Source organism: Lonchura striata, chromosome 3, assembly GCF_050655825.1.
Source record: "Lonchura striata isolate lonStrDom1 chromosome 3, ASM5065582v1, whole genome shotgun sequence".
Taxonomy (NCBI): Eukaryota; Metazoa; Chordata; class Aves; order Passeriformes; family Estrildidae; genus Lonchura; species Lonchura striata.
Window position 1 is genome coordinate 98,749,087 of NC_140705.1, and position 11,184 is coordinate 98,760,270.

Here is an 11,184-nt window from a genome sequence, read left to right on the forward strand (position 1 = left end):
CACACTGTCAAAGCTTGGCTTTGTCATGTGTAGTCATCAAGTTTACAAACACCTTTAAATATTATGAATCGGAATTTCCAAAAAGCTAAATAAAAGCCTCAAAACTTTATAGACAGCCTATTTCCCTGCAAAGCAGAACCATGTTTTAAGTTTTTGAAAAGTCTATATGTGAAAACCAGTTTATAGTGGTAGAATCTTCTACATACAATTAATACAATATGTAGAACATATCCAATTTCTTGGTGTGTATTGTTAAAGAATTGTAGGAAAATCAAGGAAACATTTAGGAAGTCCCTAGAAGTTACAACCAGTTTATGCTTATAAACCAAAATGTTGGAAAGAAAATGCAGTGTTTTTTCTTTGTTCTATCAGTCTGCTGGGTGCAGTTGGTTTCATGTGACTGAATTTTAACATTTGCTGACTTTTTTATTTAAATCTCATTAAAATGCTTTTTGCAAAAGGTTGGCACTCAGAATGTGTATTTGCTGCTCACAGATTGCAGCATCTGGCAGACAGGTTGTATTTTAGCCTGACCTAGAAATACAAATTTTTGCCAATGTGAAAGATTTAAAGCTGTGACTTACAATAACAGAGGTGAAGATCTGCCTTGGCTAATTACCCAGGTTTAGGACCTTGCCTGGTAGAGGCTAGTCCTGCTTACTGTGGTTGGTTGAACCTTAAGAGAAGTTTTTGACAGAATGGGCAGAGCCACTGCAGTGAAGATTTGTGTCTTGCCATTCTCTGTGTATTGATAATGGTGCTTGATATCTTCAGCAGGAATTCAACATCCCAAGGGAATTAAAGCATGCACTCATTCATGGGCTTTTTCTTCACTGAAACAAAAACTTCCATTTGGTGCTCGTTTTAGCAACGTGTTTGTGTTGATAACAGTTTATGTTCCATTATAGGCCAATCAGTCATAATTTAAATATCCCTGGTGTTTCTTGTACTCTGCATGGGTGGATGTAACAGCTGATCCATAGTGTCTCATTTGCTGTGCTGATAAGCTGCATTTGCTGGCTGTGAAGGCAAGTACTGGCACATGAGAAAATGCAGAAGAAAAACTGTTGATGAGGCTAACAAAATAAAGATACTTTCCTTTCCTGCCCTTTATGCAACTGGAAGCTTGTCCTCTGATAGCATTTCCAGCTCACTGGCAGGCTGGCTTGCTTCTGTCCAGGTCCCCTAGTTGTCACTGAACAATTAAGGCAATGCTTAAGAGGAGTAAAAATCAGGGAGGGAGTTAGTATGGTATTTGAGCAATGAAAACTAGTTGTTGTGTTCTATTTAATAATGTAGTCTGCATGTGAATATTCTTACAGAGGATAGGAGTTGTTACTGGGGTAGGAGTACAAAGACATTACATCTTTCCTTACAAAGGCATCAGAAATGTCTTTTGTCCACTTGAATGAGACTATACTTGCTTGTAAACACACACATGTGTGGGTATTCAAGTTATTTAATGTGCAAACTAATACTTTAAAAAGTTTTACCTTTGGGGGCTTATTAAAAGAAACTTTAAAGAGTCAAACTCAGTCAATTAATGAAACTTTATGACTATTTCCAATAGCCAATGTACAGCCCTAATTACGGAGAACACTTGCAGAATTGTGACCATTAAGTATTATAAATAACTGTTCATATTAATCATTTTAAAAGGCCAATTTATTCACAGGTTTTAGTACTAACTTAGCTGGATTTTTAGAGGCCATATTTTTAAAGTTATCTTGTCAGTAAACAGAAGACTAGAAAAAGCTTTGACTGCCAATTGCTATCCAGTAAAGACACTTTAAAACTTTAATGTGTTGTAATATACACTTAACAAGAAGGATTAGAAGAACTTGGAAATAATGGAGAAATATGCTCCATTTACTCTATAAATACTAGACCCATAAATCAAATGGGATTTTTAATTTGTTGAAATTTTTGGGACTTACATAACTTCTCACTAGTTGCATTTAGAAAAAAAATATTGGGCAAAACCCTCACAAGACCTTTTTAATGGAATTTTCTCCTTTAAGTGTAGTATACTAGTTCTTTGTGGATAACTAATCATGTTTCACTGTTTTGCATCTTGAGTTGCACTCCAGTTACGTGATATATCAGTAATCATGAGAACAGCCAACAGCAGCGTGACTAATGGTATGGGAGCAAAGTGGCTATGCTGCAGTGGAACGGTGTCTGAATTTCTTTTCTCATTTACAAATTCATTGCTTCTTAAAATTTGTAAGTTTGAAATGTCATAGACTGAGTGCTTTCTGCATGCAGTCAAATAATCTACATTATTCACAATTTATGTATTTGAAGAAAAACATACTGGTTAGACAGCTTTGCCTGGCTGAACCACATAAGTAGTTTTAGATATATTTCAGTCTTTAGCTCTCTGTGTCCAGCAATGAATTACAGAATGTAATGCACAAATACTGTTCAATACATAGTCTTCATCGGTCATCAAAAATTGAGGATCCATATCACTGGTGGGAACAAGAGCAGTCAACATCTGCGTTATACAAATGCTGCTTTTGCACTTCAAAACATTACTAAAACATAAATGTCTGCATAATTTAAGTTTGTTACTGTCATATGCATACATTTTACCTAACAAAGTGCATGCTAATGCAGAGTTGTTTTGTTTTCAAGTGATTATGTTGCTTTACCATTAATTCATGTGTGTACTGTGACAAGATGTAATGGCGTATCATGTTGCTTTAATGTAATGAATCCAGTACTCCCAGCTCTTGAGTCGTGTCGCTGGAAATGATTACATAAAACAGAAATGACTGTGACTAAAGCCCTTGCAAAGCTTTAGAACTCCTGCACATTATAAGAAGCTTTTCAAGAGGTGGTTAGAGCAACTTCTTAAAAATTTACTGTAGGCTTCCCTTGGTAAATTTTTTACTCTTTTCTGACTATTTTTTGCATTCCAGTGAAATTTGCATTATCTTTTAAGCATTGCAAAGGTTTTGCTATAATTTTGTGCAGATGTGTATGTTAAGTGAACATGATGTGCTTATTTGTTACATTTATGCTACTTTTCTTTCTTTCTTTATCGGATAAGATGGATGAAATTATGTATTAAATAAAAACATCAGTCATTTATCCATGACCATTCTCTGCAGGTCCTGTAAGACTGCAAAGATTGCATTTAAAATGACGGTGATTGCAAAGGTTTCCGAGTATTCTCTAAGTCTCAAAGACATAAAACTCAAAGTTCTAAACTGTTTAAATTTCACCCTGTTCTTCCTAAGACTCTGGCAGCTTTTCTCTGAGTTTATGTACCTTGATCAGAAAGTTCACCATTCATTCACATACTCAGCATTTGAAGAAGCAAGGATAATATATCTTATAAGAATGACCTCACTTCAAAAACAAAAAGTCTCATCATTCCCATTTCTGTTAACTTTCTTTAGGTTTTGTCTTTCTGGTAGATAAACATAGCACTTGAGCTACTGCAATGTATTATTTATTTCACATACGTAGCCAGGAAAGTGCTTTAAGGACTTTCATTTTTGCACAGATAATTCTGTTCTTACGTTGTGCACCTGGAGCTGTTTACAAGTTGTGTGAGTGAGATATTTCAAGGATTGTGGTGAGATAGTTTAACATTAAGATAAAATATTTTTGTTAGGGGAAACCTCTTTTTTCCTCCATAGCCATATCTGAGTATTACTACCAACTATGTCTCTTTTTTTTTGAGTTTGAAATAATTGGAGGAAGTTGTTGGGTTGTTTTTTTAATAAGGAGAAAATTACCTTTTTTCTTAGCAGTGACATTTTAAAATAGAAATTATCAATATAATGCACCACTGTTCAGTCAGAAAGTTGTGCTTTATATTGATTTTTTTTTTTTTTTTAGTCCAAGTGCCCTCAGGTTATATTCGTTTCAGTAAAAATTATACATTAAATATGTAATTAGATTCAACAGTATTTCTAAAACTAACTGCATCTGCACTCACTAAGAAGTTACTTTCATTTGGAAATAGTTTAATACATTGGTTTTACCAAAACCTGTCCTAAAATGGTGAGAATTTCCAAAATACAAATAATACTGTTTCTTATAAAGACTATTTCTTCTCTGCTTATGCATGTGCTCGGCTTTTATTACAGCGCTCTGTTTTGCCTGTGATATATAACTCATAATTCTGAAATATTCTTAAAAAAATGCCTGATTTTTAGAACATTAAAATTCTGTAGAATTTGGTGGGACTTCTCATGTAATTGGACTTGGGCACATAATCTTCAGGTGGAGCCAAAATTTTCCTGTGAGCAGTAACCACATTAGTAAGTTATTTACACAATTGTAATTGATAACATAGGACCCAAATCTACCTCCCTTGCCTAGATGAGAAATCCTTTTTAATTTCAGATAAATGCTTTGGGATGTCCAGAGGGAGGTGAGGAAGAAGCAGGGGACAAAACACCTTTCATGAATTGTGCTTAAAGCTCAGGCACATGTATTATGTCCTGTTTGGTTTTCTTTCCAGCCATGTGCACATAACACCATTCTGATTGTGTTATCCACACATCCAGCATCTTTGTATGTAACAGGGCTTTTTTTAATACACGCTGATGGCTGTTTTGTGTGGTTGCACTTCTTGGTGGTGAAACCCACCCCATGATCAATTTACTAAGTCAATACACTTGTACGAAATCCTAATGGTGAGAAAATGTTACTTGGACATACTCAAGCTGAGTTTCCATTTGAAGTGAAATAAAGCCAAGTACGTGAATGTCAGCAAACTTGTTTATAGGGGTGGGTGGTAAAGAATACATTATTTAGAAGGTTGAGTCATGAGGCTGGTTGGGTTTGTCATGTTACATCTGGCACGTCAGTCAAAGCTGGGACAGCTGCCACCTGTCACAAGTGCTCCGGTGAGGCATTGTCCGGTGTTAGCAGCCAGCAGCCCCCAGCAGTCTGGGGAGGAACACTTCACCTGGGCCTGGGCTCATTTTCAGCATTATCACTGCAACCACTTTTGGGGCTCCTTTGCAAAAAAAGGTGGTTTCATTTCACAGAACATCTGATATTTTTCGTATCAGTTATTAGACAAAATATTCAAATAGTAGTGTAGTTTGTTAGTTTACAGAAAAAAAAATTGCACTTGCTATTACAAAATGTTTTACATCTGTTTTGCTGTATGCTTTGCTTCCAAACCACCTTAAATTACTTTAAAACGTGATGTCAAAATTCAATATGCAGTCAAAGCAAAATTCAGTAAATATGGAGAACAGCACCATTCACAGTGTCCTTATTAATTTTCATCATACATTGCCACATGAAAGATGTGTATGCACTAAAAAAAGTAGTGAAAATTATATTTATCACTACAAGTCCAAATCTCTGTGTTTGAGCTATCAGTATACTTAAGTCACTATGCTTGTACTTGAATTCAGTAAAGTGGAACTTGTGATAGCCAATTGTAACAAATGTCCTCCTTTATCAAAATTAATGGACATTTTTAGTGAATCTTTGCTCTTATGCTCAAAGATTAATTTTGTGATTTACTAAAAGTCAGAGTCTGCTTTATGTCTCTTCAATTTATATTTTGTAAAAAATAAATTTTGTCTTTTTTCAGTCCATATAACTTCCTATTGCTCACCACCTGAAATAGTCTCAGTTCATTCCTTGGGTTAAAAAGAGGAAACAACAAAGCAAAAAATACTCTGGGTCTCCTGACAAAAGAAATACTAGCCTCAGTTTTTGATAAAAATGCATCCCCTGCATGTATTTTGACAGGGGAAAGGAGGTTGAGTACCAGGGGCTTTTGCTTTCTTAGAGAGCTGGAATGTCTCCCAATAAGTTCAGGGCATGAATCTGGTGAGCTGGTGAGCTCTTCTTTTGAGACATGTAGTTTACACTTGTTGTGAAGCAGGATAAGAAGAGGAAAAAGAAATCTCTTTTAGGAATTTGGAAGGAATGTTTAATCAGACTCTGGAGGACAGGAACAATAATTCTACCTGCCTGCTGTGGTGGAGAACGTGCGAAAAAATTTCTGCTTTCTGCCAACAATAAGGGGCATGACAAAGCAGGGTGGACGAGGCTTATTCATGGTGAGATGCAGGTCATGGTGGAGATCACATGTCAGGACATAATTATTTAGAAGTATTTATTTTTATTTCTTTTCAGCTTTTTGGATACCAGTCCAAATTTCTGTCTCCAATGTGTGTATGTATATGACAATAAGGAAAGACAAGGATGTTTGACTTTTGTGTCATGTGACTACTTTGACTTAATGATTACCTAATGTCTGAAAAATTAATTGTTCTTAAGCATGAAGTCCACAGACAGGAGAAATATTTCATGCAAAGTTTTTCTTAAGTTGGGTTAAAGATTTTTAATTTAATATTTTGAGTACTTATTGTTGCTTTACTCAATTACCATTCATTCTAATTTGAATGAGAGTGACAATTACAATAACATTGTTATAGAACTCTCAATGATTTCTAGGGAACTTTGATGGCAAAAGGCATCTTTCAGTAATAAGGAAATTGTTTTATTGTGAGATTAAATAATTGGTCTGAGAAGAGATTTTAATTTCATTTTATTATTTTCCTTCTAGCTTTGCAATATATTCCAGAAGATACACATAAACAGAGAGATTCTAAGTTTCCATTTATGTGTCAGATCAGTGATGAGTTGAGAGGACATGTCCTTGAGAAACTGTTCATATATTTTACTAGAAGTTTTGTTAATGCGTCGATGAAAAAATAATAGAGCAAAAATTTGGTTCCCGCTAAAGGATGTAACAAATCTTTCTTTGTTTGAACTTCCTAGGTTTTTATCTCTCATTGGAGGAAATGCAAATGACATAGGAAAATCAGATATGCAGCAAAAAGTAGATGTGGTAATTCAAAAGGAAGGACTGGAAGGCACAGCCAAAAGGCTCAATACCACTGTGAACACACTGCAGCTGATCATTGATGGTCTCACTCAGCCTGAAGACTATGACATCCGAACAGGTAAACCTCAGTTTGGAAGGTTGTAATATCAGTTTGTTTGTTCTACATGTTAGTTTTAAAACAGCACATTTTCTTCTTTGAAAATCAGTAGTAGGTTTTCATGGACATGTAACTCCATTTCATTTCTCAGTGAAAGTAAAGGCTATATCATAATCAGATGTTTCTTTTCTTTTGTACGTAAGTGTGAATCCTGTCTTAAATCATGGCATTTTCAGCCATAGGAAGGGGAGTTGTATGGCTGTTAACAAATGAAATAATTTCAATATGTTGACTACTGATTGAATCTATGTTGGCTCTCCATCATAGAGGGGAATGCTGAGACCAAGGTGAAACAGTAGCAATGAAGTTCTGCGGAGCACTAGTGTGTAGCTCTGCTCTTTTATTGCCTTGGTTTCTGGGAGACCAGTGTAACTGAAGCACGTTGGCTGCCCTGGTTAAAACCTGCAGTGGTTCTGAATACTTTGAGGTAGAGGAGAAGAAAGATGAAGTAAAACATTTGGGGATGCTGTTGTGTAATGAAAGCTACAGCTGGATTCTCTTACAACAGTAGGAGATAGACAGCAAAGATGCAGGCTTGTAATAGCAAATAATAAGCCTATACTTAAAAAACAGCCAAATGTGGATTTGGAAATATGTATTTTCTGTTCTGGTGATCTCACATCTAAATTACAGCAGGATAGATTATTAACATAGGAAGACATAAAAGCAAAAGAGAGAATCTTCAGTGGAAATTTTCATATTCTGCTGATCTAGGACATTCAGTATTACTTTAGACAGACTGTGATTGGAGACGGCAGCCTAGTAGACTTATGAATTGTCTTCAATGTATGGATTTCTTCATCGTGAGCTCTTCCCATGGGCCCCTTGCAGTTCTTCATGAACTGCTTCAGCGTGGGTCCCTTCCATGGAGTGAAGTCCTTTAGAAACAGAGTTTCATTGTTCCCTAGTGAGGTCACAAGTCCTGCCAGAAAACTTGCTGTGGTGTAAGTTTGCCACAGGGTCACAACCTTTTTTCAGGCATCCACCTGTTCTGGTGCAGGGCCCTCCATGAACTGCTGGGGAATTTCAGCTCTGGCATCTGGAGCTCTTCCTCCTCCTTTCCTTGGAGTCTGCAGAGCTGTTTCTGTCACATATGCTTACTTCTCCCTCACAGGCTGTAATTGCTGTTGCACAGGGATTTTTTTTTTCTTTTAAAAATATTTTATCCCAGAGGCACTTAGCACTAATGTTAATGGGCTTGGCCTTGGATAGCAGTGGATCTATTGGACACAGACAGAGCTGCAGAAGCCACCACTCACAATAGTCCACACACACCCCTTCCAAAGCATTGCCATGCAAATCCAGTGCAGATCCACAGACTGATTACATTCCAGTGGATTTTAACTATACACTTGTTCAGGCTGATTTATTTCTCAAAAGCAAACATAGAAAAATTATTGTAGTTATGTTTTGGTGATGTTCCTTGTGGAAAATCTCAGTCCTTATTGTATCTTGGAAAGGTCAAACAGTGATAGGAAAAGATTGAAAGAGAAGTTGTTCAGATGACTCAGAAGGGTTTTCTGAAGGAGCAGAAAATGGTAGGGAAATAAGAGTTTAAAAAAATCTATCTGTGCCCATAAATACAGAATGCGGACGTTAATATCCCAGAATAATCCCTGCTAATGATCATGCCTGTGTGATTTTTCAAGTTGTCAGTGCAAAGCAGCACTGTGATAAAGCTCATGTGATGTCATGGTGCAGATGAACAGCAAGCCTAAGAATAGTGCATTGATGACTTTTCTTTTAGTGTGTGATGAAACTGAGTATTCATCTTCCTGTGAATGTGTAGAAATTTCTACAGGAATAGAATTTAATGTGTAATTGATGTAGCTCAAGTCACCTCAAGTATTTTCTCCCTAGATCTGAGAAAATTGAAAAGAATCTTTCAGTCACTGCCTGCTATATAGCATGCTTCTGATCCCCTTATGTTAGTTTCATTGCACAAAATTCAGAATACTTACTCATTAATCTAAATTTTTTCAAATTATTTACAAAATATAAGAAACAAGTCATTGCAGATGGGTCTTTATTTAAAAATGTACAGAAAGCAGTATTTGGGACCTAAGATCTACCTTGGGATGACTTATTAATTAGAAATAATAATCTGGAAACAACTCTTAGAAACTCTTTTTCTCCAGAGTCTTATTTGTGTTTCTTGTTTCCTGTAACAGATTTTGATAAACCTGACTTCAAAAGAAGCATAGTCTGCTTTGAAGACTTAAGTGTTGGTGCTGTTTTGACTGGAAAAGTTGAAAATGCAACGCCATTTGGAGTTTTTGTGGATATTGGTGTGGGAAAAGCAGGTTTGATTCCAGTGCGAAACATAACAGAAGCAAAACTGTCTAAAGTGAAGAAGAGAAGAAGCCTGGGCCTGGGTCCTGGAGAAAGAGTGGAAGTTAAAGTGCTTAATGTTGATATTCCTCGACTGAGGATAACATTGGATCTTATTCGTGTTTTATGAGAGAGGTTTCAGTAACTGAGCCTTGACTTCCTTGACTTTAAAGGATAAGTAATGTCAGCAAGATTATGGAGGGTCAGTTGTTTGGTTTTGTTTTTTGTTTTTTTTTTTTTTTTAGTTTAGTTTAACAGTTTTACCACATTTCTTGTATCCTTTCTGTTAATAATTGTTGGAACAGTTTTTTGGATTACCTCCAAGCAACCTTGTTATTTTGTCTGCAGAGCAAATGAAGCTCCAGTGGGCTGTTAGGCAGATCTTTTATCTATTGTCTGTGCAAGATTAAGATAGAAAATCTTCAGTTAGTACTGCACAAGCAGATACATCTATAGCTCCCCTACCAAAAAACAGCCACTCAGTTTCCCTGTTTTCTAGATGACAGTCTAAAGGAGGGCTCCTAGTGAGAGGAAAAAATGATCTTTTGAAGTTAAGTGGTAATGATGTTGCATAAAAAGTAGACTGAGGAAAAAAGCATCTGCTAAAACTATTGATGGTTCAGAAATAGTTCTCTTTAATTTATTTGATGTCTGTTTACCTGTATTATGTTTGCTTGTTCAGTTATCATGGATTAACACAGTTGGATGTACCTTGCAGTTTAAGGAACTTTGCTCAAAGGTGTCAAAAGACATTTGTGTTGTTCTATACTTCTGCAAAATAAAAACATTTCTGTCCATCTTTTCTCAGTGTACTGGTTCAACAAGTAGTTTAACAGTCCTAGTTGTCGTTCATTCCAGCACGTGCTTAATCAGTAACGCTTTGAATTCTGTTTCCTGCTAGGAGTGCCTAGCACAGAGGTTTGTTTCTTCTAACTAGAGATTATTGGGTTTGTGGTATTTTGGTGGTGTTTCAAAGGACTTACCTCTTGAGCCAAGTTTGCAAAGGACAGGTATACTGGAAGATTAGTTTCCAGCAACAGCAGATATATATATTTATGTAGTCTTTACAGGGAGTTTTGTTGTGTTGGGCATTTATTCCTTTGCAGTCATCCAACTTGCAGAAACTCTGGTCTGCAACAGATGAGTCCAAGTACACTATAGCAAGTGTCAAAGACCTTCAATGATAAGGTTTCTAACTACAAATGTCCAAGTAGCTGCTGGCACAGGGTCTATGCATGAGTTAGGAAAAGTTTAGCATGGTTTGAGCTCCCAGCTCTGTGCTTTAGTTGCTTTAGTGTTCAAAATGATGAGCCAGCTGTAGACAGTGCATTTTGAAGATTAAAGAATAATTTAGCAGATGGAAGAAGTGGAAGACAGATCTTACTAGCTTCAATGCATTTGTCCACTGAAGACAACCATCTTCTATTATGTTAAGGTCAGCACAGCTTGGAATCATGTTTTGCAGGCCTTTTGAAGTTTTCCTGTAATACTTCTGCAAGGTATGTTTTGTTGTTGTGAAATTAGAAACTGTAATACCATGTTACTGTCTTGGAAAACAGAGATGGAAAGCAAAGAAGTTGAAATTACTTTTTTTTTCCTGCAGGTGCTACATTTGCTTACAGCGGTATGTCCATCAGCAGAATGATTTGTATTAAACTTTATAGATGATCTCTGCAGTATCTAAACACTCAGCACATTAACTGGATCTGCTTGGCCTTCTCTAAGGAGGAGAAAAACTTGAAGCTCAATTTAATGAATAATATAAAGAGTATATTTTCTTTCTGTGGTATTTTGGTTGTTACTGAAATTCTTTTTTTAAATCCAAAATATTGTGATGACTGTAGCATCTTTTACA

The 11,184-nt window shown here is 36.1% G+C and overlaps 1 protein-coding gene across 8 annotated transcripts in view; it reads left to right on the plus strand.

The window, feature by feature from the left end:
- The window catches only part of SRBD1 (S1 RNA binding domain 1), a 123,872-nt gene extending 113,746 nt beyond the window's left edge, over positions 1-10,126 (plus strand). For all 8 annotated transcript variants that reach the window (XM_021526459.4, XM_085575927.1, XM_085575932.1 and 5 more), the window contains 2 exons: positions 6,775-6,959; positions 9,170-10,126. In XM_021526459.4, the coding sequence (XP_021382134.3) occupies positions 6,775-6,959; positions 9,170-9,459 (475 nt within the window). In that variant the 3' untranslated portion in view covers positions 9,460-10,126. The remainder of the gene's footprint in view (positions 1-6,774; positions 6,960-9,169) is intronic.
- Positions 10,127-11,184: the final 1,058 nt, after the last annotated feature.